Genomic DNA, 27,891 nt, shown 5'->3' with positions numbered 1-27,891 from the left:
ACCAATGCAGAGGTCAGCATCTCCTCTGCAACTTAAAATCTTAGAGAACTGCCTACAGCACTGAGAGGTTAAATGATTTTCCCCAGGTTAAAAAGCTAGTTGTGTATCTTCTTGCCTGGTTCTCCATCCCATTATGCCACACTGCTTCTCAAGAGGTGATTAACAGACATTAAATTATTAAAGGCATAATCACAGAATTGTGAAGCAAGAAGAGATCTTCCTGCAAGTCCCTCATTTTAAGTTGAGGAAACTGGGACCCATTTATTGAAAAGTGAGTCCTAGGTAAGAAGAAAGTTTTCATATACACCAAAATCTTTATAGTAGCACTTTCTGACATAACAAAGCCAACAAAAGGAGAAGTGCTAAATAATTGTGATTTATGAATGTAATGGAATATTATTGTGCCATAAGAAATGACAAATAGGATGAATACAGAAAAGCATGGGAAGATCTACATGAACTGATGAAGTGAAGTAACCAGAATCAAGAAAACAATATTCACAATGACTACAACAATGTAACTAGAAAGAACCAAAAAAGACAAAAGTGAACATTTCCAGAATTACAAAAAGCATGCATGACTCTAAAGAAGAGATATGAGAGAATATACCCATACTCCACTCCTTTGCTGGTGTGGAAGGTATATGGGTGGTATGCTGCACACATTTTCAGACATTTTTTGACATACTGATCAATTTTGCCAATTTTTTCCCCTTCTAGGTCTTTTTTTGGGGGGGGGGCAGGGCAATGGGGTTAAGTGACTTGCCCAGGGTCACACAGCTAGTAAGTGTCAAGTGTCTCAGACCAGATTTGAACTCAGGTACTCCTGAATCCAGGGCCAGTGCTTTATCCACTGTGCCACCTAACTGCCCCTATGTCTCATTTTTAAAAAACATTTGTTATATAAGATGGATTTCTGTGAGGTTCCCCTCACTGTTTAGGGCTGTTGGGAGAAATTTTGATGATTTAAAAAACCAAAACATATTAGTAAAAACTTATTTTTACAAAGTAAGGTTTTAAAAATCTTGGGGCAACCATGTTTTTCTTCCCTCCTTAGGATGAAATGGTGCACAGCTAATAAAAATTCAGACCTTGTTAGCTTTGAAGAGCTAGTCTATCCAATAAAGTTTATATTTCTACATAAAAATCATTCTGAGGCAATCTTGCTTTTCTAATATGTTGGGGGGAGGGGAGAGCTAAGTTCATAGAATCTAATTAAATAATCAAAAGTGATAGAAGTTTCATGTCAGATGACTGAATGCAGTTCCCAGTTCTTAGTACTCCTTGAACTTCCTGGGAGTGAGCACTTTCCTTCACTTTGATTTTCCATACCATAAGCAAGAACACTAGTAAAGAAAAGCTAGTTTTTCACATAACCACTGACTGAATGTACCTGAACTAATACCAAGGTCAGACTGAAACATTCCATTTCTTTTTGGCAATAAACAATCTTAAGAGGACTAAGGCTTAAGACAATGATATTATATATATATTTAATTTATAAGGGGGCAGTCAGAAATCTTGAAAATTGTATAGAAATGCCTATTTTCTTCATTTATTTACTAAACAGATATTTACTGAGCACCTACTATGTGTAAGGCACTATTCTCAGTACTTTGGGAATACGTATTCCATCCCAGAGAGCCACCCATCAGTTTGATGAATAAATATGACTTCATGTTTCCCCCTATTTGATATACTCTTCTAGTGCACTACTAGTGTAACTGACTCTAGTAGCTCTGGTACTTTAACAACAGCAGCTGCAAATTTTTAGCTACCTATTTGCTGAAAGTTTTAAAAGCTGCTTAAATGAATTTATACCTCTTCTAACCAAAATTTATCTTCGAGGACAGGAATACTTAAGGTGTTCCAAAGACCCTCAAGGGATCCATGGATGTTCTTATTTAGGAAAAAAAAAATAATCTTTACTTTCATTAATCTCTAACTGAAATTTGGCACTTTCTTAAGGATTTCCATCACAAGAACAACTACAACATTCTGACAAGGGATACTTAGGCTTCAGATTGCCAAAGGTGTCTGTGACACAAAAAAAGTTGAGAATATTTGCTTCAGGCCATAGGAAGCTGAAGTCAGAAGCAATTCACCTTCCTGATTCTCCTTATTTTAGCAGTAAAATAGTTGTTAAATGGGAGATGGCTGAAGGATATTAATAAATGGCAGTAGGTCTTCCTGGATTTGTTTTGCAAATGTTAATTCAACTGAATTTCAAAAATGTGATATATGAAGAAAAAGTGACATAAAAAACCAAAATATTCAAAAAAATAGAGTCATAAAAGAATAAAATGAAAATTGTATAGGAAATATGGTATGACATAATTCTAAGACTCTGGTTCAGGCTTGTTTTATCTGTGACAGTACCAAAGTCCTTATCAGTGCTGTAAATGAAGTCTGCTAGGAAAGTTGCTGAGAGATGCAGGGTTTGAAATTTCATTCAATACCTTTTTAAAAATCATAGCATTAGAGATGAAATGGTCAGGGTTAGACAGTAAGAAAGAAAAAGCTATATCATTGCTAGCATACTATTCCAAACTGCCTCAAATTCTAGTTGAGCTCAAATTGTTTTATCCAGTAATGACAATGAGGCAGGCCATATGCCCTTCCCTGTGTAGCTGGACTAGTTTCATTTAATGTTATTGATATATAATGGTAATAACTTTAACATATGAGATCAAAACACCTCAAACTCTTAATATTTTAAGTAAACAATGTTAAAATTACATCTTATATAATGATCAAACACAACATTTAATAGCCATAGGAAAAAGGTAGGGAAAGAGTGGGGATGAAGTACTACATTAAAAATTACCTTTAAAATTCAAGACTACCTAGGCATAATGGGAGTGGGGTATGACAGGCATGGTGTGGTAGAAAGAGCATTGGGCTTAGAATTAAGAGATCTGGGTCTAAGTATCGGCTTTGCTACTAAATAGCTATGTGACCATAGGCAAATCATAACTTTCTACACTTCAGCTTCCTCATCTGTAAAATAGGGATACTATACTACTTAATTCACAAAAATGCTGTGAGGAAGATGATTTGTAAATTTTAAAGTGCTATATAAATGTGAGCTGAAAGCTCAACAGTTTTATGTAGTTAACAATTAGCAATAAAGGGGTTAGGCAAGACAAAATGGATGGATAAGCTCCAAAGCAGATATCCCTATTAGGAGAAACAAGACTGTATGATATGTTTTATATAACAAATGTACAGATCACATGGATCTTCCTGTAGAAAAGACAGCACATAGCTAGGCATTCTAAGTATCAATTCTTTGCTATTAGCATAATATCATGAAACATATCCAAAGATGACTGGCAAAGCATGGTAATTACCTTTTTATAGAAAGGGAAGAAAGCCAAGATGGATACCACTTGCCTGAAATCAGTAGTAGAGGCAAGATTAGAATGCTAAATTTGATTTTATGTCTTATTTCTGAGCCACATGTTGTTGTATCTTTTCTGAAAAAGATACATCTAAATGATTAAGGAGTAGAATAATGAATTCACTTATGAAGAAAACCCGTAATTTTTGCTGGAAAAGGTGCAATCATGAAACTGAAGAAAATATGAAAACTGATAGAAAATATTTACACTTAAAAAATATCAAATAAGATAAAGAGCAACAGCAAGGAACATTTATCTTGACAGTGCAAGGGGTTAAAATGTGATTCACAATGACTCAAATAAGTATGATTGATTTTTATCACTGTACTAACCAAATGTTTCATTAAAATACCAAATTGTTTGCTATCATTTAGGCCTTATTTTATTTTTTCCATCTCCATAAAGAGTAAGCATAATATGCTTCAAGAAACTAAAAAAACAAAAAACAAAAAACTAGTGTAAACAGTATATTACATCAACAAAATGATAAAACAAATGTTTTTTTTTTAATCTGTAATTGCTAGGAAGCACATATTCATGAAATACCCAAATGTGAACTTAAAACATCACTGTTCCTTTACATATAAGTTCACAATATACAAAACACTACAACTAAGTTTAAAAGATATCCAATCACATATCACAGGTTGCAATATCACTCTATAGCTAGATAAAGACAATAAAACTCATGCTAATCCTAATCTCAATATCAAAACTGTGGAGCCTGAAAAGATAAACCTTATGGCCAATAGGAATTGTTTTCCATTGTTCTAACGTGAGCCTTTTGTAATTTTCTTGATTCTCCTTTATCCTTCTCTTACCCTTTTTACTGTACAACTACAGCTATCCTCAACACCAGTAGCAGCATTAATCTGTCACAGGACGTTTAATGTGATGTGAAGGTAACTTCCTTTTTATTTTGAATGAATAAAACATTACTTACCAGTCAGGGCTGATGTGAATGATTGATGCCTGATATTACATGAAGTTTGTAAATGCTTCCAATTCTTCAAAAGAAACATGCAAAAGTAAAAACAACTGCAACAATAACAATGAAAATTATAATAAAAGATATTACATACTTGTTACTTCTTGTAAGAAATCCAAACAGGGTCGACTATTTCCAGAAATACTTATTGAAACAGCCAATGGGGTCTGTCCTTCATAGTTCCTTGTGTTAGTGTCCGCTCCATAATTATATAACATTCGGGCACAAAGCACATCATCCCTAAGGGCAGACAAGTGTAATGGTGTCTGTCCATCTTCTAAGCGACCCAAGTTTGTGTCTGCCCCTCTCTGAAGGAACATTCGGCAATATGAGTGATTGCTTTTGATCACAGCATATCGTAACAGGAAACCATTTTGAATGTCAATATTGGCATTGTGATCCAGAAGGATTTTCACACAGCTTGACCTCTCTCGGATAATGGCTAGCTGAAGCGGTGTTGTACCTTTATCACTCAGTGGATCGACCTCAGCCTTGAACTCTAGCAGGAGTCTGACAAATGAGTCCCTACCATAGTGAGCAGCTACATGGAGGGGAGTCCAACCATCATTGCTTTTTGCATTGATTATGTCACTTCTGTATTCAGATTCTAGCATCAAGCGTGCAATCCGGGCTCGACCATGCATGGCTGCATAATGAAGAGCAGTGAAGCCTCCAATTAAGTCCTTAACTGTAGGATCAGCTAAAGTTAAAACCAGAACAAAAAATGTTAGAAAACATTAGGAGAAACATGAAGAGAAAACCCTAATGCACAACGTATCACAAAAATTTCAATCCAAATTTTTAAATGAACATATAATATTCTTTTCATTGATGAAATTAAAATCCATTTCATGAAAGGTTAGCAAGTTTAACTTAATGGAATGAGGATGACAGATCACATAAGTGTTTGAAAAGGCATCCACAAAACATACAGCTCCCTGTCAGCCACATCCTTCTCTTCTGGTTATTTGAAACCAATTGCTTACATCTCTCTTCTGGCTATTCCAAACCTTCATCTCTATCATGTTTTCCCCTCATTTTAAACTTTTGTTTTATTTTCTCTTGTGCTGCTTCTTAGTCTTAAAAAGAAGCATGTGTAGCAACATCTGCTATTCTAAATTGCGGATGTACTGTGGTCTGGCAGATTGTGTTATTTTAGGGTGTATTAGGTAAAAGTTTCTCTGTGGTCTGTAGGATTTCCAAAGCATGTAAGATATATGTTCCTTAAGTGATCTTGATAAAGCATGTTTTCATAAGATGAAAAGTCTGTTTTGAATTATTATTTTTACAAGAACTTTGGAATTTACAAGAATGTAAGCAGCACACTGTGTGAAAAATTAGAAGAAACCTCAGTAGTGTAAATATTCACATTTTTGAAAACCATACAAAACTCTTCCCAAGTTGACTGACTTAATAAAACTATGATGATTTATGACCCTGTGCACTCTTTACCTACTGCCATAGCCTAAGACTTTCATCACCTGTCCTAGAATCTTTTCTTAAGATAAAAGGCTGGATCAGCAGCTGTTTGTGGTTCTGATTCCACCAGAACTGCCTGACCAGCTGGTCAAACAAGGGCAAGAGCTTCTGCTGTCACAGACTAAGTAGGTCACTTTGCTATATTCATACTTCCATCAGGCTAGTATTTAAATGCAAAAAGTCAAATTTGTCAGTTCAAATGACTTATTAAAATACTGTTTTATTCATATAGAAGAATTTTAAATTTACTTTGTTTCATGGATACACAATGGGAAAACATCATGAAACCTTTTGAAAAATCATCAACCCTCAACATTGTGGAACATTCATGTGTTGCTCAACAAAGTGTTAAAATAAAAAATACTATGAACAATAGATTCAGTAAATTAATAAGGCAGATGATATATAAAATATTGAAAATATTTGGGAAAAGTGAAAAACTTCAATTAAATACAAAGTTGTTAATGAGAGTTATAAAAACACAAAGATTTCAAAAGAGAATTATAAAAACATACATTGATTTCACTGGTGAGATTACTCCCTTCACCAGCATAGGATGTATGAGTTAATTGGTCATGAGCTATGGAAGCCAAAAAACTTAATCATGTGGTGATCAATCTTCTGGTGAATAGTCTCTCTGAACTTAGCTACTCTAGTCCTTAGACAATATATATATATATATATATAGTCTGTCATCAGGCTTGTATTCAAAGCCCTTCCAGCTTTGAAGACCTGACAAAACCTGTACTTCAGTGGCATAGCTTTTGAGAAGCCAGGATTATCTCCATGCCATGAAGAGGCATCAGAGTAAATTGTCAGGGGAAGTTAAAACATACAAAGACCAGAACTAAGAGCATCTGGTTTTATTTTCATCCACAGTGATAGTAAGAATATCACGGTTTGCCTTAGAGGTAAGTGACAAAACGAAGAAACTATGTGATTAAAAAAAATTAAAGCAGTCAGAAAATTTTTTTAAAAAAGTATTCTACTGCCACCTCCTGGTACAGATAGTCATGAGTTGAGCTACCAATGTTCTTTTTTTTTTTTTTTTTTGGCACATTTTGCCCAGCAGAAATACTTATACTCAGTCAAGTCTGTTTGTTTGATGTAAATAAGTGCAGCAGTGAAGAAAGTGCTACTATGCTTGTCTAAAACAGATAAGCAACAAGAGTCATGAACTCCCCTCTATTCCTTTGAAAAGAAATGATCCTGCCAAGAAGGTGTCCATTTCTAACCTGTATCTGGACATGTCTCATGCCATCTTATTAGTGAAATTATTAGGCCTTTCCCTCTTCTCCAGATGTTAGTGTGCATGAACTTTGACTAGACAGTAAAGTATCCTTTAGTGACCCTTATTTGCTTATTTGTTCTACTTATTAATAAAGCTAGAACTTACACATTACAAACTATGACTAGGCCAAGGACATATAGCAAAGCTAGTAGCAAAACCATAACTAATACCACAATTTCCTTTATTTCCATCCCAGGACTCTTCCCATTATGTCATGCTCATACTACAAAAAAGATTGGCTTACTGAGAAATGTCAAATTTTTAGCAGACTAAAACTGACAAACTATTACAAATCCTTGAATCTCTAGGTTTTTACATAATTATGTGTAGCACATACATCTAGATATATTTATACTGAAACTTTCTTACCTGTTCACAACTACTCCAAAGTTTATGTCATGGGTGCTAAATGATATGTCTTGAATTTTTAGCTTCCACCAACATCACAGTACATAATGATAAATCAAACTAATTAGTAGTTATAGTGATATGTCTCAGTGTTAGTAAAGAAACTCACTGGTGATAGTGTATTTAACCAAATAATTGGTCACAGAGGTCTACAGATGATATATCTATGTTTATTTACCTATGGCAAAAATATGAGTTTACTTTATTTATAGGTACCATGTAGATGTCAGCAAACTTATTAAAACCTGAATGTCGCTTGTAAGGTTAACGTTATTAGTATCAATAGTACTTGAAGGCTTAAGAACAGAAGATGCAAAGCAAAAAAGTGAGAGGGAAAAGAAAAAAGGGGAAAAATGGAGGAAAAGAAAAAAGTGTAATATATTGTCTTGCCTGAATCTACTACAGATACAAGAGTCCCTTCAATATGAAAGAAATCTAGGGGAACAAACTCAATAAACCTTCAATGTCTCATTTTGCTCAGAATGTCTACAGAGTACATGAGTATATGTGGGAGGAAGGGGCATATTTGTGTGGAGAGCTGTAAGGAGTTTTTATTTTTGTTCTTCACTTCTTTTATTTGCAATTTAAGGGCATTCTGAAGAGAATTCTATTTATGATAGATTCATTCAAGATTAATTTTCCTAAATTCACTGTGATTTGATTTGTATGCTTTTTTCAACTTTAATAGTTTGACTAAGTTTTCTTCCCTTTCCATTCTGCACAGGAAACATAAAAACTATATACAATTCCACTTCTGAAAATCACCACTGTCATTAAAGCTATATTCCCAATATGTTAATCTCTCAAAATGCCTAATGTGGTTCTGTAATTTTGATGTTGTTGTTCAGTCATTCAGTCATGTCCAACTCTTCATGACTTCATGGACCATAGTACACCATGCCCGTCTATCCTCTACTATCTCCTGAAGTCAGTCTAAACTCATGCTCCTTGCTTCCATGACACTATCTATCCATTTCCTCCTCTGCATCCTCTTCTCCTTTTGCCTTTGATCTTTTCCAATATGAAGGTCTTTTACAATGAGTCCTGTCTTCTCATTATGTGGCCAAAGTATTTAAGCTTCAGTTTCAGTATTTGTCCTTCCAAAGAACAGTCTGAATTAACTTAAGTATTGACAAATTTGCTTCTTTGCTGTCCAGGAACTCTCGAAAATCTTTCCCAGCACCCACCACAGTTCAAAAGCATTGATTCTGTAGCTCTCAGCTTTCCTTGTAGTCAAACTCTCACAACCATAACTTGCCTATGGAAAAACCACAGCTTTGACTATATGGACCTTTGTTGGCAAAGTGATGGCTCTGCTTTTTAGTATGCTGTCCATATTTGCCATAGCTTTCCTTAATTCCATGGCTGTAGTCACTGTCTGTCTTGATCTTTGAGCCTAAGAATAAAAATCTGACACTGCTTCCATTTCTTCTTCCTCTATTTACCAGGAAATGAAAAAGACCAGTTGCCATGATCTTAGTTTTTTTTTTTTATGTTAAACGTCAAGCCAGCTTTTACACTCTCCTCTTTTGTCCTTATCAAGAGGCATCTTAATTCCTCTTCTATTTCTGCCCTTAGAGTGGTAACATCTGGATATCTGAGGTTGATATTTCTCCCAGCAACCTTAATCCCAACCTTTGGCTCATCCAGTCTGGCATTTCACATGAAGTACTCTGCATATAAATTAAATAAAGTGACAATATACAACCATGTCATACTCCTTTCCCAATCTTAAACAAACCATTTGTTCCATGTTTGGTTCTAACTGTTGCTTCCTAGCCCAAATATAGGTTCCTCAGGAAATAAGATGATTCTGGTATTCCCATCTCTTTGAGGACTTGCCGCATTTTGTTGTGATCTACATAGTCAAAGGCTTTAGTGTAGTCAATGAAGCAGATTTTTTCCCCCCTGGAACTCCCTTACTTTCTCCACAATTCAGCAAATGATGGCATTTTGGTCTCCAGTTTCTCTGCCTCTTCAAAAACTAGCCTGCACATCTGGTAATTCTTGGTCCACATACTGATGAAGCCTAGCTTGCAGAATCTTAAGCAAAACCTTGCTGGCATATGAGAGAAGCATAATTGTTCAGTAATTTATACAATCTTTGGCATTATCCTTCTTTAGTATTGGAACATAAACAGATCTTTTTCAATCCAGTAGACACTGTTACGTTTTCCATATTTGCTGGCATATTGAGTGCAGCATCATCTTTTAGGATTTTAAACAGCACAGCTGGAATTCCATGACCTCTACTAACCTTATTATGCTAACATTGCTAAATGTTAGTATGTATGTATCTAGATCAGTAACCACACCATCTTGGCTACTGATGATGTTAAGATCTTTCTTGTATACTTCTATATATTTTTGTCACCTCTTCTAAATCACATCTACTTCTGTTAAGTCAATAACATTTTTATTATGCCCATTTTTTGCATGAAACATTCCCTTAATATCTCTAATTTTCTTGAAGAGATATCTTCATCTTTCTCATTCTATTGTTTTCTTCTACTTCTTTGCATTGATCATTTAAGAAAACCTTCCAATCTCTCCTTGCTATTCTCTGAAATTCTGCATTCTATATATCTTTTCCTTTCTCCTTTCCTTCTTTCCTCAGCTATTTGTAAAAGCCTCATCAGAAAGCCATTTGGGGATGTTTTCTGTTGTTGCTTCTTGTACAATATTGTAAACCTCTGTCCATAGTTCACTTTTCGTCAGAATTCTCCACTATGACCTTGTCTTGAGTAACTCTGCATGGCATAGCTTAGTTTTATTGATACACAGGCTTTTCTGACACAGCAAGACAGTGATCCAGAAGGGGCATGCAATTTTCACTGTTGTTGTTCAATGATATAAGCAAGGTTTATATATGTATTATTTTGCTAAAAATCTTATGTCTCAATGTACTTGAGTATTAAGCAGTCATTTTGGAATAGAACCACAGAACTTTAGCACTAGAGGCAACTAGAGATTATTTAATCTAACACCTTAAATTTATAGATGAGGAAATTAAGGCCTAGAGGAGTTAAATGACTTACCCAAGGTCATATATTTGTTATTTGTTAAATGTGATGGTCTTTTTTTTTCAGCCCTTATCCTTTTTATCTTCTCCACAGTTTTGGAGGGTGTTGATACAACACTCCTCCTTTTTGATAATTTTCTTTTTTGTTGGCTTTTATGATGACCTATTCTAGTTCTCCTCCTGTTTGCTCCCTCTCAGTATCCTTTGTTGGGTCATTGTGACCCCCTAATGGTGGCTGTCCCTGAAGGTATTATTGTTCTGTTCTTCTTTCTCTAAATTCCATTTTGGTGACCTTATTAATTTATGTTATCAGCTTTGTACAAGTTATTCTCAAATCTACATCTAGTCTCTCATCACTAACTTCTTGATAGTTGCTATTCAAAAGCATCACGAATTCAACATGTTCAAAAGTAATTTTTATCTGCACTGTCTTCTAAAATAGCTAAACCAAAAAGGAATGCCCCTCCCCCATTTCACAAAAAACCCCTCACCAAATGAAAACTTCAAAACCACCTAAATCCGTTTCCAAACTTCCCTATTACTACTGAGGCTACCATCATTCTTAGCACAGTGCCTGGCATATAGTAGGCACTTAATAAATGTTTATCAATTTATTGATTCTTCAGGTCATCCAGGTTTACAACCTAAGGAATCACACTCAAATATTCCCTCTTTCTCACTTACTACATCAAATTACTTGCTATCAAAAATCTTGTTGATTCTACCTCTACAGCATCTCTTCCATCTGTTTCCTTCTCTCATGGTCACAAACCAAATTCAAAATTAAAACAATTTTTCTAAAGTCCAGGTCTCACTACATTACCCCATGCTCAAAAAATTCCAGTGGCCTTTTACTGTCTCTAGGATAAAATAGAAACTCCTGTTGGCAGTTTAAGCCCATAACAGTTTGGCTCCATCTTATCTTTCCAGATTTATTCCCATTACTTCCCTTCATGAATTCTATGTTCTTGCCAAACTAGTCTACTTTCCATTTTATGAACTTGGCATTCCCATCTCTCACCTGCCATGCCTTTGTACATGCTGTCTCATGTACCTGGAACAAACACCCTCCCACTTCACCTGTCTCCTGGAATTCCAAGCTACCTTCAAGGCTCATCTCAGGTATCACCTCCCACAGGAAGCCTGTCCTGATCTCTCTGGTTATTAATACTCCCTCCCTTCTCAAACGACCTTGTGTTTGCCTGTATAAATACGATATCCCCTAAACAGTTAAGAATATAAGCTCTTGAAGGCCATTTTCATTTGGCCATCATATTTACAGCAACCAGGATAGTGTTTCAAAAGTAATTAATGGGTAATTTTTGTTGAAATGAGAGCAGAATCCAGGACTACTGATATCAGTTCAGTGTTCCTTTAATTATATAACAGTGCTTCTCATCTCATGTTATTTCAAATCTCAATGCTACTAAATAAAATAGATTTGGCTAAATGAATAAGAAGATGGGGAAACAGTTAACATGTAGCAATAAGAATTTTACATTTTAGAGAAGTCTAACTGGCCATCTTTTTTATATGTTAGGAAAATGAGAGAATCTTGCTGGGATAGATATTGCCTTGTCTTTATACTTAAAATCTTGCTCATTCATTTTACTTTCAGCTTTATTCATTCTAGCCCAACAATCAACTGAGCAGTGGTAGTAAATATTCATCTGCAGAGCCAGAAACTCTTAAATAATTAGCATGCAGCTCCAGAGCAGTTTTGAATTCAGATACTTTCCTAAGGCCCACTTTGAGGTTGCATATACAATCACCATAAAAGTAATAATGAGTCCTTTTCTTATTGGGGGGGGAGGGGACAGGGAAGATCTCTGGTACCTGAAGTTGTTACTGTCTTTTAATTGCCCTTGAATCAATTTTCTCTAGCTCCAGGAAGATGCTAAGGAGGAGTCTGAGTCCACTCTAGTTCTAGGCCCAGGCTCAGCTACCTTTTCATGTATCTAGACTGCCATTAGCAAGCAGTTCTGGATTTTAGTGATGCTGACCAAAGATCACCACAGCAACCATAATAATAGCACTCACAAGATCATTTATATGTGGTTGAGAAGGCTGTTAGCAGGAAGAAAAAGGCAGATTTGTAGTAGAAAATTAAGGAGAGGAACGAGTAGGTTAGGGAAACAGGGTTTCTACCTAGAAGCCATATACAAGACACATATAATTCTTAATAATAATCACATCTTGGGGCAGCTAGGTGGTGCAGTGGATAAGGCACCAGCCCTGGATTCAGGAAGACTTGAGTTCAAATCCAGCCTCAGGCCCTTGACACTTATTAGCTGTGTGACCCTGGGCAAGTCACTTAACCCTCATTGCTCCGAAAAAAAAAAAAGGAAAAAAAAGAATAATCACATCTCACTGTAGCAGGTAGTAGTAGAAAGGATAATAGTAGGATATAGGAACATTATCTCAGAAGGAAAAGTGTATAGGGAACCTCTGTATAGGTTCCCAATATGCCAGACTCTAAGGCTTAAGAGAACTTAGAGTTGTCAGTGATAAGAGTATGTTCTAAAGGAAATGGAGAACTCTATGAACTACAAAGAGGACAAGTGGTGGGAAAATGATGAAGGAATTATTTAAATCAAGTATTCATATAATTGGCATGGAAAGACTTTGAAGGATGCAGAAAAGACACTGAAGTTTATATTCTATAAAGTGTATTTCCTATGCATGCATACAAAAGAGGAGCAGGAAAGAGGAGAGGGGGGAGAGAGAATAATAATGATAAGTAGCAAAACCGTTCCAGTAACAGAAAAGTGAAGTGTGAGCAAGAGAGGTGGAGGAAATAGCAAGGCAATAAAAATGCACATGTAAAAATTGTACTAACTGTACACAGCCAGATTCCTCAGTTTGTGGCAAGGCTAAGTCAAGGAGTCTACCATTCGTGACCCTTAACCTTAACCCCAAGGCATAGAGATATTTTAAAATTGAGAGGAGGGGCTCAGAAGAACTAGTATCATATACTTTCTGTGCCTCAGTTTTCTCGGCTCTAAAATCAGGTGACTGAATGATATTATTTCTTTGAGGCTATTTTTAAAAGCTTCCAGTCCCAGAGTTAACACTAACTTTTATTTCATTCATGATCAAAGTCACATCAACACATCAATTTTTAAAAATAATTGTGCAAGTGTTAGAATCAAAGTCTGGCTACACCATTATAGAATATTTTCTACAAATGCAAGTGGGTTATTGCTAATATAAATTTGGTACATTGAAAAAAAAATACATGTGTATGCCACAGCAAAAAGAGCACTGGATTTTGGATCAGAAGACCTAGGTTCAAATGCCCATTATGCTACTGCATAACTTTAGGCTTAATTTTTCGTGGTCTTCATCAGTTAAATGAGTATAGAAGCATACAGCATTAAGACCTCTTTTTATGTTATTAAATAATAAGAAAATAACATTTTGACAGTGTCCTAGTCTGAATGGAAAACCTTATCAATACTTATACAAAAATTCCAAAGAAATAATACTCTAATCTAAAGCTCTTGAATTCTTTTTTTTTTTTTTTTTGCGTGGGGCAATGAGGGTTAAGTGATTTGTCTAGGGTCACACAGCTAGTGTCAAGTGTCTGAGACTGCATTTGAACTCAGGTCCACCTGAATCCAGGGCCAGTGCTTTATCCACTGTGCCACCTAGCTGCCCCCTTAATTTCTTTTTTGTAACTGAGGGCAGACAAGTTCAGGGAGGGATACTCCTGACAATTAATAAATGTTTATCTTGTCTCCGGTGAACATAAAGGAGTGAAATGTCTTTGAAGCAACTAAAAGAATTATTTCTTGAGAACCCCTTTAAAGAGAGTGAAAGGATAAATCCCTAGAGCAAAGGGGCACAGAGGGAATGTCCCTTTGTTAGCCAAAGGAGATGTCCTTAGTTCTGTCTTGCATTAAATCAACACAGGTGAGTGAACCCTTATATTAAATCCTGGACCTGACCTCTCCCTCTCCTCTTTCTCTCATTCTGCAACCATGCTTAGATAATTAATAGATTTGTTTTTGATAGACTTTTGTTAATGCTCAAAATAGCGAGTTTTTCTAGACCAGATGACCTCGAGGTCCTTTCCAGCTCTGTATCCTTTAATTTATGTCCTATTACCTACTTTATATGTCATGACCAAGACAGCTTTAGTTTGTAATTTAAAAACAATATTCAGACAAGTAGGTGGCACAATACATATCCTTGGATAAATGACAAAGGTATGAAGAGACTTATGGGGAAAATTAATTTTAGACAAATGAGCCAAAATAAGACATCTAATATAATTATGGGTCTTGCAAAAAAAAAAAAAAACCTGGGATTTAAAAAAATGTCTATTGGCCTATAAGTATACTAAATTAGAGGCAGATTTTTTTCTAAAGTCTGCAAACTAAAGGGCAATTCTAGGAAAAGTAAATAGGAAAACAAAATCAAAACATCTATAGAGCTAAATCCAAAGAGTAATTTATAGTAAAACTATTTTATTACTTATTTTATATTTTATTTGATTTTACAATATTATTTTCTTATTTATTACTATAAATAGTAATTTATAGTAAAAATATAACTTGTAAGGGGAGCTCTAGTAGGTGGATGAATCTGAGCAATTATTTGTGAGGAAAAAATTGTCTATATGTCTAACTGTGGGAGCAAGGAGCTATACTTTTGCTTCTGAAATAAAATAAGCTAGGCGACTGAATAAAGAGTTGTTTAGGAAAGAGTCAAAAAGAACTGGCAATGTTATCAACTGAGATAGAAAAACAGCACACCCCGAAAGCGAGGCACATTTTTAAAAAATCTGGTGCCAGGGCAGCTAGGTGGTACAGTGGATAGAGCACCGGCTCTAGAGTAAGGAGGACCTGAGTTCAAATCCGACCTCAGACACTAAACACTAACTAGCTGTGTGACCCTGGGCAAGTTACTTAACCCCAATTGCCTCACCCCTCCCCCCCAAAATTTTTTTTTTAAATCTGGTGCCAACCAACACTTAGTAAAATTAGAAAGTACTTGGGGGAAAAAATGACCACTAAAGTAGAACACTGAAATATTTTCTAATTAGTGACGACAAGGAATTTCATGAACCACTATGAAGGTTACATTTAAGACTAAAACTATTTTATAAGTAATTTCAAGTTTATATTTGGGAGTAAAATTTTGAGGGATGAAAAGGACACTTACCTCCATGTTCAAGAAATACTCGTACACATCTTTCCTTTCCTCTTGCTGCAGAGAAATGAAGCAGGGTCCACCCATTAGCATCTCTGCCATTTGGAGAATAGCCCTGTTCTAACATCTTTCGAACTGTGTGAACATCCCCAGCAGCCACTGCTGCCTGAATCTGCAATTCTTCCTGTAGTTCAGGGTTTCTTCGACAGTGGTGGTGTAACATCCTAGCTGAGTCGGCTTTTTACAAAAGATTCATTGGATCATAGGGATTCACCTTCAAATGGAGAACACACAACTCAAAATACTTGGTTCTTTTGATGCTACATTTATAAAATAATATTAAAGAATTTCAAATTGTTAAAACTCAAGAGATAACATGATCCAATAAACGAACATGTAAATTTAAAATAGAAAATTTCAGTCGTTTCCCCAAGATTATGCAATGGATGATAAAAAGGACTTAACTTGAAACTTAGAACTCCTAAAATGCAAAGTTCTTTCTCTACTTACTGATATCTGGCCTTCTGAAATACAACACAAATGACCATCACATTCAATAATTCTATTACAAAGGATGAATGCCCTGCCCAGCAAAGAGATAGGATAAGAAAAATATTTATAACAGTGATTGAAGTAATATGCAACAGAAAATGATCTGCCAGGTATGAGGGAATATTAATGAATCACAGGTAACATGTCACTAAAAAATTCTATACCAATCATGATTTATAAAATAGTACTCCCATAACACAAAAGAAACATTAACTAGAAAGACAAAACTTAAAAGCTATAGTAGAAAAAAAGGCTACAATAATAAACAGAAAAGAAAAATATCTTCACAAAATGAAATCACTGATAAAGCATTTAATAAACCCTTATTGGAAAAGAAAAAGGTCAGTGACAACTTTTATGAGAACTGGAATAACATTACAAAATGGAACAGTCTGTTCACAGGCCAAAAATGTATTTCTGTCTATATGCTCATTCTTAACCAAAGACCAATTATTAAAAGAAATAATGAAAATATTTCTATGCAAAGGTTCCTATCCTACCTGTTTTAATGAATCAAGGACTATTTCCCAAATGAATTCGGGTCACACTAACTAGATGACAAATGTGCAAGGAGTATATTATAAAAAGGGATTAAGAAAATTCATATTTAACAAGTAGTATTTCAATAATTTCTTTTCTTAAAGAAAAATTAAAACACATATACTTCACAGGTTTTTGGTATGTATTTTTCTTTTTTGTTTATTCTTACTTCCATCTCAATCTATTAACACTTCATGTCAATCAAATACATGAATTATTATCCCACTTTAGTTTTCATATCCTCTTCTTACATTCTTTCACAAATTGATTTCAGAACAATTTTAAGATTACAAATACAATAAAGAGAATACATCGAGAATTACAATGATGTAAAAACTGAGATAGCCTACTGGAATACATGGTATGGAAGGAAAAAAAACTTATGGGAAAAGTCTAGCATAAGGATAGACAAAGGGCACATAGTTTAAAACAGTCAATAGAATCACTTTGGAATCAAACAGAAAGCAATTAAGTAACTATATAAAAATGATTAAATATCACTAATGCAAACCAATGTGATAGAGAAAAGTAATACTGAATTAGTGAATGGGCTGAGCTATATTTTATTTATTTATTTTGTTTGTTTGTTTGTTTTTGTGGGGCAATGGGGGGGTTAAGTGACTTGCCCAGGGTCACACAGCTAGGAAGTGTCAAGTGTCTGAGGCCGGATTTGAACTCAGGTACTCCTGAATCCAGGCCCGGTGTTTTATCCACTGCACCACCTAGCTGCCCCCCCTAAGCTATATTTTAAAAAGAAATTCATTTTATTCCTTTTTAAGTACATGAATTAGCGGTCCCTATAATCACTGCTAATTTGCTCAGGAAACCCTTTCTTCATAGTGGAAAGATCAGAACTTCAGATATTTAAATTAAACTTATGTTGGTGTATGTATTTTTTAAAGAATTACTGAATATATTCATAATGTTGGATAACAGGGGATGTAATTCAGATCTACCAGTCTTATAATGACAGATACTTAAAGAAAATTAGAAAATTAGTGACTTTCTGATCTCTGTTCACTTTTCATGTCATTTTTTAATCATTTTGCCCAAACAGGTTTTTCCATTGACACAAAGTACATAAATTTGGTAATTAAAATCATAAAAACTGACTTAGAAATTATAAGATATCATATACCATTTTGGAAATGATATTGAATAATAAAAAAAAATCTGAAGCACATCAGTTAGAGCTAATGGAAATACTGACTACCTAGGTAACAGTTAATCTTGACAACGATTGGCTTTGGTTTTTTTTTTTTTTTAAACCTCTTTGATGTATAAGTGAGGTCCTTCATGCAAGAAAAGAAATTAAAAAGTACCAAAATGTATACTTGGGGTATAGAGTAATATTTAGCATAAATCAGCTATAGTGAAAAAAAGTAAAAGGTTTAGATAAGAAGTAGAATGCTGTATAATTATAATAACCAAGCTTGGACTCAAAGAGGATATGAGAAAATATATCTTTTTTCTTTGTATAGGTAAAAGACTATAGTTGTATATGCATTTTTATAGTCAATCTTCAACACTGAACTTTCGTGACTTCAAGCATTTGTGTGATTTTACTGGTAATCTCATTTTCACTTTTACATTAGCAAATGTGCACATTTGTGGCTATGGGCAACAGAAGAAAAAAATGAGATGCACAATGCATGCAAGTTTGTGGAGCAGCTGGTATCCTACTAGGATATATTATTTCAATCTTGTGCATCCTTCATGATCTCCACCAGCCATGAAATACAGTGTCAGAAGTGATGTTGAGACCTCACCAGTCTTGGCATCTTCAACAACAGCAATTAAAGTCCCAGCAACCTTTCCCTTGGTTTTCAGAGGGCAGCCAAGGTAGAGAGGTTTACAACAGTGAAGTATATAGTAGAACAGTCTTACACCGCCATCTTGACACAGTGGAAGGTAAGATTCAGGTTAAAAAATGTTTTAGTTTAAAGAATTTTATTTCCTGTACAGTATTTATGGTACTACAGATTTCATGTGTTATGAAAAGTGAATAATGTATGAAATCAATATTTTTATTTTACTGAGATGTTAGCATAAAAGGTCACGGGATTCTAGGGAATTATTAGCAAGAAAGAATGTTTTCCATGTTACCAATTTTATTTTGTGTACCGTATTTCAAGTGTTATTTAGTGGTTACTGTGTTAGGAAAAATGCATATCATCAGAATTAATGTTCTGTTACAAAGAACCATATACAGAAAAGTGTAATTTTAGCAATCTCTAGTGAAAGATTAGCTTTTGGTGGTTGCAAGAACCTAGCCCCCTATTTCTCATAGGTTCAATGTATCAACATTCCTGTTTTTTACTTTCGTGCTGTTTTCTAGGAATGTTACAACTGTAAAAGCTGAGGTCTGACTATGTATATCTGACTTGAACAATATGTTGGTCAGTTTTGCCGAACTGTTTTTTCTATTATTCATTGTTAAAAGAGATGGTTTTCTGGGGAGGTATAAATTTGGTAATGGAGGTAATATAAAAGCAAAAAATATCAATAATTTAAAAAAATATTTTTTTCCCACAAATATAGCTCAGCAAAGGTAAAACTGAACCCATAATCAAAAGATTACCTTATTGAAGAATTTCACTTCTCTTGCTATGTGTGCCAGTGATCATTGTGCTTATAAGGCACAATTTGGGGAATTCTGCTAAATCTGTGTGTCCAGAACACATAGCAAACAAGCTTCTTTTACCTTAAAGAAAAAAAAAATAGCTGTCACAGGAAAATCTTTTCACAAGACTATACAAAGGCATCTATCTGCAGATTCTACTTTTTTATAAGCTCAAATTTCATTACAATTCTCCTGTCCACACAGGGGAAAAAAAAGAGTTATGGATTAGAATCTCCAGGTTGTTGAATGTGATATTTTTCCAGGGTATTTTCCAGGGATTTCTTCCGTGGAAAGGCAGCCTCAACAAATAAGTAAATAAAACGAGATATTTCTGAGAAATAGATTTAAGTAGAGACATTTCTTTCTATGTTCAGAATATATATTTTGCCTTACTTTATAAGAACTATTTTTTAACTACCTCAGTTGGTCATTTGCTCATTCCAAATAAAACTAAAGTGAATATTTATACATTCAATAAACAGAAGACTAGGTAAAAAATAAAATCACCGTTGAGACTAACAGTTGCTTGTTTTTTAAAAGAAAATTTAATTTTAAACTTTGGTTCTTGAAATTTTTTTGAGATTGTCAATGGCATTGTTTCACAACTTTGAAACTATTTTGTCACCTGTATACTAAACCATGTACAGCAAAGACAGCAGCAGTGTTTAAGCAGCTACTTAAAACCATTATGAAATAATTACTCTCCATAAACAGTGAAGTAGGGATCTTTCTCAATATCAATTAAATCATAGCTATTTAGCAAAATAAAAGATAAAGTATATTGAGTTTTATTATGCAGAATTATAACCAAGAAATTATCTGCGTCTAAAAATTTAAAATATTTCCAAATTTTATTTAGATCACACCAGATCCTGTACAGTCATCTTTAAAACAAAAAGATATAGGTTACCCTTATAACTCTTAGTATAGTTGTCAATGTCTGTTCAGGTCATAGGATCAGAGTTGGAAGAGGCCTGAGAGGAAGGACACAGAAAACAGCCCCTATCAATGAAATCAATGGGCAAAGTTGGGCTAGAAAAACTTAGCATTATGATGGTATGGAACAAAGCCTATTTCTCTGGTCTTTGAGCACTATCTGGAAATCTTGAATTTCAACTATCAGAGTCAATACAAGGAGAGGGAATTCTTTTTTTTTTTTTTTTTTTTTTGCTGAGGCAGTTGGGGTTAAGTGACTTGCCCAGAGTCACACAGCTAGAAAGTGTCAAGTGTCTGAGGTTGAATTTGAACTCAGGTCCTCCTGAATCCAGGGCCAGTGCTTTATCCACTGCGCCATCTAGCTGCCCCAACAGAGGGAATTCTTGATCAAGTATCCATTAGATGGGCCCTAAGGTCCCTTCCAATTTTAATACTGTTCATTTTTTCCATAAATATTTTAACACGTCTCCAAACATCCCGAAGTGGGAACTATTTTCAAACTGAGCATATAAAATATTTCTACATTAATAATAATAATCATAATAATAGCTAGCTATTGGGATTTTAGGTTGGCAAAGTGCTTTTACATAAATGATTTCATTTGGTCCTCATAATAACCGATGAGGCAAAATATATTATTATTGCCATTTAACAGATGAGGAAACTAAGTCTAAGCAAGGTTGCCCATCCATGGTCATGAAGCGATCAAGTATATACAGTAGAATTTGAACCCACATCTTATTGACTTTAATCCCAATATTCTTTGATTTATTTCACCATAATGCCTCTTAGAAATGTACTGATGTATGTACTTAATGTTAATTCCAGATGTAAAAAGGTATTTAGTAAACACTTCAAATGATGATTATTGTACAATGCTTAAACCTGTAGGATTTAACAACTGTAATATTAAACTATGCCCACATTTTCCAAGAAAATATCACCTAACTCTTTTCTTCATAATGCCTTTGGCTGCTTCTAGTGTCCAGTAGGAGGAGAAATGTTCAGCATAATTCCAATCCTTATTGCTCCTAAATTTGGCTACCACTTACAAGAGGAAAAAACAAGGAAGATGGGGGGGGGGAATATATTTTATTAGTACACAAAGACATAGCTATTGTAAATATTAAAAATATACTAAATTATTTTCCCCATATCTTGGAAAAGAGGCATAAATAACACTGACTTGTGAAGTAGTTGGGATTCTATAGGCCTTCTGCCTCAATTACACAGCCAGTACAGATCAACTAACCAATGGAGGATTTACTAAGCACTTATGTTCTGAGCACTATGGTAGATGCTGGATAGTTTACAATCATTTTCTTTAGGTTATATTTTAATCAAATATAATTTTAGGACAACTGAAACAAATGAAATGATATTGGTTATTTCCAATATTATTTATCTCTTTTTCTGACTGTGCCAAGTTCTATAAATATTTGCTGCATACTCAATAACAAAAATGCGCCACTTTGCATATGCATAGTAAATCAATCTTTTCAGTTACACCTTCAGACGTAAGTGGTGATCACTATCACTTAAACCATTTTCAATTGTAAAGGCCAGTGACATGTAACCAGATATATCCTGATTGCCAGAAGTATAAGGCTGATAGTGAATTATGTTGCTATTATTTTATCAAGAATCTTCATTTAATTACCTATCTATATAAATAAAGGGGGAAAAAATGAACATGCTATCTGAGGCACTATTAAAACAAGAAGTCAATTCTAAAGATAAGACCCAGGAACAGACTTACTTTCTCTCATCAAATCCAAGCTTAGCATCTGATAGCACACATTCCATGTAACCTATTAGTCATGATGAAGCCCAAAGTGATGTTTTTCTAAATAGCAAATTATGTTTGATTCAATTTTGATACAGATATATTTGATGCAACTCATTTTAAGAGAAAATTCTGAATAATGACAACTTGTCCTTATTGTTATTCAGTGCTGCAGAACATTGAAACCCGTAGCTTAGGTTCAATAACCACAAATATCATTCTATATTTCAAGGTCAAGAAATTAGAAGAAAAACAGGTACATTATCAGAAAGACCACCTATACAGTAGTAAGAAAAGAAAAAAGAACACTAAATGTTTAGCAACTATGGAAAGAAGTATGATGAAAAGTAAGGAGCAAGAGCCAGAAGACCTGGGTTTGAGTGCTGGCTTTGTCATTTATTTCTGTAAGCCTCAATTTACTCATCCATAAAATGAAGGGTTTGGACTAAATGATCTTTAAGGTTCCTTCCAACTCTGAGAGGCTGGGAGTCTAAATACTGCATATGAATCTAAATTTCAAAGTGTGCAAATTACTGGTATTATTATACAGCTAAAATAAGTTTTCTCCAGGTTTTCTTAAATTGGAAATAATTATTTACCTTATTTCAAAAGAATGTTTAAATGTTTTAAGTTAATTCTAAAGGTTAATTTGTTTCAGCTGACTGAGTAAAAAAAAAACCAACAACCTAATTTTTCATACTGGAACCATATTACAAACCTTGTGAATTAAAAAGTTCAAGAACTATATATACCCATTTCTATATAAATGGCAAATAAAATTTAATTTGGTTATAATAAAAATGCCTTGCTCCTAATGTTTATAAAATACTTATATTCTTAAAATGAGAAGCATAAAAGTACTACCAAACAAAATTCAGAAACTTCCCAACAACCTTCATTTAATTTAATCATATTATTTTACAAAATTTGATCCTACAAAAGTGATTAGTCATTAAAAATGTTTTGCATATAATTTTTACTAAAAAAAACCCACACATTTTTGATTAGATGATGCAAATGAGAATTGTGCTTTCTGATTTCACACAAACTAGAAACAAGTTAACAGCTTGCTCCACAAAAAAAGAAACAAGCATTTCTTCTCCCAAGTAAAGAGATACAGGAAGGGAGTAGAGAAACAAAATCAGTAACTTCAATGATGCTGACTTTCTAAGGAAACATCTATTTAAGACCTGTAAAATACAAAGAATAGTATGTCTAAATATTTTGTTTTCAAATCTATTGTGAAAAATTATCTGCTGAGATGGAAAATGACTTATATAATCAATCGATTGTATGAAAAATAAAAGTGAACATTTTAATGTGAAAAGGGCAGCTTACTATAGTGATTAGAGAGCTGGCCCTGCAGTGAGAAAGACCTAAGTAAGAGGCTTTTAACACAGTCTGATGGCAAGCAAGACCCTGGGTAAGTCACTTAACCACTCAATGTCCCAGGCAATTCTCTATCATTATATGTTGCAGAGCAGGTGTTGATCTTCATTGGTAGAGTGTATTCCTAACTAGGAGCTTCCTAAAACAATTAAATCATAGATCCAATAAACTACAACAATTACCTCCCAATTTCATTCCAAGGAGATAAATTTATCTATTCAAATCTCTATCCCCTTACAACCCCCAACTTTTTACACTTCTCTATTCGATAGGAATTATTAACACATAACATTCTACCAGAAATTATGAAAAATACAAATTCTAATTTTCCTGACTTAAACAGAAATTAGGAACAAAGTAATGGAAGGGGGGAAAAAAACTCCAGCTTCACTTCCACAGACTTCAATATAGAATACATTCAATCAATATTATCCATTTCACATATGGACTGATATGGATCACAGCTAAACATATCTGTCTAGAATGGAAATGAGTAGGTAAAACACCATATAAGGAGTCTCATGTGTTAGTGTTTGAAGATATCTTAAGGGGAAAAAAGCTGTGATCATTCAGTGGATAATTTTAATTTAGAATTAAGAGCTACAAGAATTAGATTTGCTTACATGAGCCATATCGGGTCTTAGATTTTTCTGTGTTTACAAACTTCCATAATCACACAAGATTTGAATAAAATAAAATTTAAAAGGTGACAATTAAAAACATTATTACTTTTTTCAGGTGTAGTAAAAAAATGTATAACATGGTAAAAATTCCCTATAACATATCATTTATTAATATGAAGATGCCAAATACTCTCTTAAAAAAATATAACTACCTTATGGTTACCAAGGAAATTAGATAATTCTTTCAAAATGTATTTTTCAAAATAATTTAAAATATAGCTTTCAATGGAATTAATGAACTAAAAAAATCCTATCGGGTTAAGACATGAACAATATAGGACATTTCAGTGAATTGGCTACAATGACTTTGACACAACTTACACCAAAGGTTCTCAATTACACTCTCAAAAACACAAAAAAATATTTAGAACTTTTATCAGCTAAATAACTCAGAGGTATACAGCAAATTTTTAAAATAAATGAAATAAAATTTAAAAGCTATGATACAAACAACAAGAAAGATGATGGACTAGCTAAGATGGAGGGCAAGGAAGGTTTGCTTCCTTACCTTATATTTGCACTTTAGTTATGGTCTTAATTGTAGAACCATTATTATTTTTTTTTTGAATCTTCATTTTGTCAAATGACCCTTAATTTCACTACCAATGCAGATCACAACACTTCCATTTTTTATTATGTGGTCTTCATGTGTTACTGTGGGCAAATCAGTTTATCACTTGGTGGCCAACCTTCTGGTGATGAACCTCTCCAAATTTAACTAGGATTGTCTTTGAATAACAGACACACACACTGGTAGAACCCTATGCATGTCCTTCCACTTTGATAGTTCCTTCCAGAGCTTTGCTTCACTCACTTCCCTCCTTCCAGAAACCAGGATTGTTTGCATACCCTAATGAGGCTTTAGTAGTACTTTAGCAAAGCAATATAAAAAGAACCTTCAGAAGAGAATATGTTCTATTAAATTTAAGCTTGAAACATGTTTAAGTGAGAAGGCTTGCATAACAAAAAGTATTTCATTTTGATCTCAAAAACTGAAGAGTTATGGGGAAAAAATCCTAACATATACTATCTACAGTTGAAATTTTTATATTTAAATGTGGAAACATTCTCTTGACTGTACTGCCTAGTTTTATTAAAATGTAGCAATTGTCTTTGTTTTTGAACCTCTATATTTATGCTCTCACACATGCAAAAACGTGTGAGTGGGCAAAAAGGTTTGCATTAAACCTTCACCATTACTATCTACTTTTGCTAGTAAATAATAAGTCTAAAATGTATTCAGTACAGTAGGCTCTCCCTCTGAAAGTCAATTGCCAGTAAGGTTCACAGTAGTTATAAATGCAACACATCAGAAAGGGGATTGTTTTAGAATTTATCCTAAGATGTGTCATGACAGTGAAAAGGACCATTAATGACTTTTCAACAAGGAAGGAACAAGGCCACAGGGTAGTTACATGAAGCAAAGACTTCCTACCAACTCCTTTTGCTATTAAGTGATGCTTTGTAACTGTAACTAAAAACAAAACATCCTAAATAATTTGAAATATTAAAGAGATTATGAAAGAAGTTAATAGAAGTCATTTTATGTCCTCAAATGTCATTGTATGACAGAAACATATTGTTCACTTGGCCAACTCCTACATAAAATTTTCCCTGGCCAATTTTCCTGTTTCTTTCAGTGTATGGGCTGTATAAAAGCCTGAATTTACCTCTCAATCAATTTCAATAACATAACCCCAAAATGGAGGATTTAAAAATTCCTTTACTTGGTTTTAAAATAGTAGCAGCACATTTTCTGCAAGATTTTTACATTTAAAAAGCAGGCCAACTGTGAAGACTGCCAAAATAAAGTCCCATATTTCTAATCAGACCATATCCTAAGATAAATCTGACCAACCTTAATGCTAACCATTTCTCTCTTTTAAAAAACAATAAAGAATCAACTGTTGTCAAAATATTGAGATGTAACAATTCTCTGTGCAATATTGAAATGCAATGGGTTAGCTTTGATAATGATTTCAAAGTTCATTATCTACACCTCAAATTTGAAGTTATCAAAAGAGTGAAAATAATTATTGCTCTATGCTCGGTGCTCACAAAATTAATGTCAGCAATTTAAAGTATAAAGATTAATTGTATACATCACAGTAATCAATACAGGACTTAGATTATTGTACATTAGTTTTCAAACTCTTTCTTAGTGTCCTCCAAATTTCATGGGCTGATAACTTTGAAGATAAAGAAAGAATGGAGCTAGGCTGGTGGTGGAAAAGGAGAGAATGACTATAAATCACAGTTTAATTAAAAACTATAGTTACTCAGAACTAACAAGCAAAGCAATTTATTTGTGAAATTCCTATGGGTGTAGCAATAAAATGACACAGAAGGTCTCAAAGCTGCAAAGCAAGGTATAAGTGAGGTATAAGAAATGATGACATAAACCACAGAAAAACACCATATAGAGTAGGGAAAAACACAGTCCCTGGGGCAAGGAAGTTATTGAATGTTCAGGGTTAGGGAAAAGATAAGTGTTTCTGTTTTGCTAGGGAGGGCGTTGGGGAGAGGGGATTGTGACTATTCCCCTGGTTCTACCCTAAAAATAAAGCCATGACTATAGAGATAGGCGGCGGGGGGGGGGGGGGGGGGTGTAGTAACTAAGTGGGGGAGGGGAAGATTATTATGATTACCTTTGTACTGGATGCTGGATGCTGGTCCTACTCTTACTCCCTCTCGGTGGGTAAATGGCAGGAGAAATCTTCCTATTTTGAGACCTCCAGCCAACCTGGAAAACAAACAAACAAACAAACAAACAAGCAGAACTCGGTGAGTGCAATGTCTGAGTGGAGACGGTACGAGGAGGAAAGGAAGCTGAGGGAAGGTAAAAAGGGCAAAAGACCGAAGAGTGAGAGGGAAGACGGAATGACTCCCTCTCCTGCCCGCGACCCCCAGGAGATAACTGACTTTTGTACCTTTTTTTTCCTCAGCTGTTTCTTCTCCTCCTTTCAGCCGCTACCACGGCCACCAACTTCTCCATTTAAAAAAAAAAAATCACCTCAGGGCCAAATCACTTGGTGTTTCCAATTCTCCTCAGCGCCTCCGTCTCAGCCCGGCGAGCATCAAGACAGCAGAGGGGGTGGAGGGAATCCTAATTTAGGGGAACCTCAAGGCAGGGGGTGGGGGAGGGAGGAAGTCCCGGTCAGGAAAAAGGGGGGAGATGCAGTCAGGGTGCTCAGGGCAGTGGGTTGCCGATGTCAGGGGCAGGAGCGCCGCAGTTGTGGGGGGACCGGGAAGGTCTCTGGGCAGGAAGAGATCACCTCATGCAGGGTTTGAGGGTGCCGAAGGCGAGAAGGTGCCAGCCAGGGGGCTCAAGGCAGGGGGCTTTCTGGGTGCACTTTGCACAGGGCCACCCCCGCCCCCCTTCAGCACTTTGGGGTCACAGGGAAGGGACCAACCCCCCACCAACCAATCAGCTGCCTCACAGGGGACTGAGCCTGGAGCCGTAAACCAGGTCTGAGGTGGGTGGGGGTGGGGGTGGCTTGGTTGGTTGGTTGGTTTCTTCTCTCCGCCTTCTCCCCGCTCCCCCACCCCCCCTCCTCTGCCGTAAAGCCACATGCGCGTTCGCGACAGTTGGAAGAGGCGTGCCGTTCTGCGCCAGGACTCGTCTCCGATTGG

At 35.0% G+C, this 27,891-nt stretch overlaps 1 protein-coding gene across 1 annotated transcript in view; it reads right to left on the bottom strand.

Moving 5' to 3' along the window:
- ASB7 (ankyrin repeat and SOCS box containing 7) overlaps positions 1-27,688 on the bottom strand; it is a 39,915-nt gene extending 12,227 nt beyond the window's left edge. The window contains exons 1-5 of the mRNA XM_043988366.1: positions 27,189-27,688; positions 26,907-27,001; positions 19,423-19,545; positions 15,762-16,023; positions 4,487-5,092 (exon numbers count right to left, since the gene is read on the bottom strand). Coding sequence (XP_043844301.1) covers positions 4,487-5,092; positions 15,762-15,972 — 817 coding nt within the window. The 5' untranslated portion in view covers positions 15,973-16,023; positions 19,423-19,545; positions 26,907-27,001; positions 27,189-27,688. The remainder of the gene's footprint in view (positions 1-4,486; positions 5,093-15,761; positions 16,024-19,422; positions 19,546-26,906; positions 27,002-27,188) is intronic.
- Positions 27,689-27,891: the final 203 nt, after the last annotated feature.

The sequence above is a fragment of the Dromiciops gliroides genome, chromosome 2, assembly GCF_019393635.1.
Source record: "Dromiciops gliroides isolate mDroGli1 chromosome 2, mDroGli1.pri, whole genome shotgun sequence".
Lineage (NCBI taxonomy): Eukaryota > Metazoa > Chordata > Mammalia > Microbiotheria > Microbiotheriidae > Dromiciops > Dromiciops gliroides.
The sequence above is the reverse complement of the archived record's forward strand: the minus strand, read 5'-3'. Positions and strand labels throughout refer to the sequence as shown.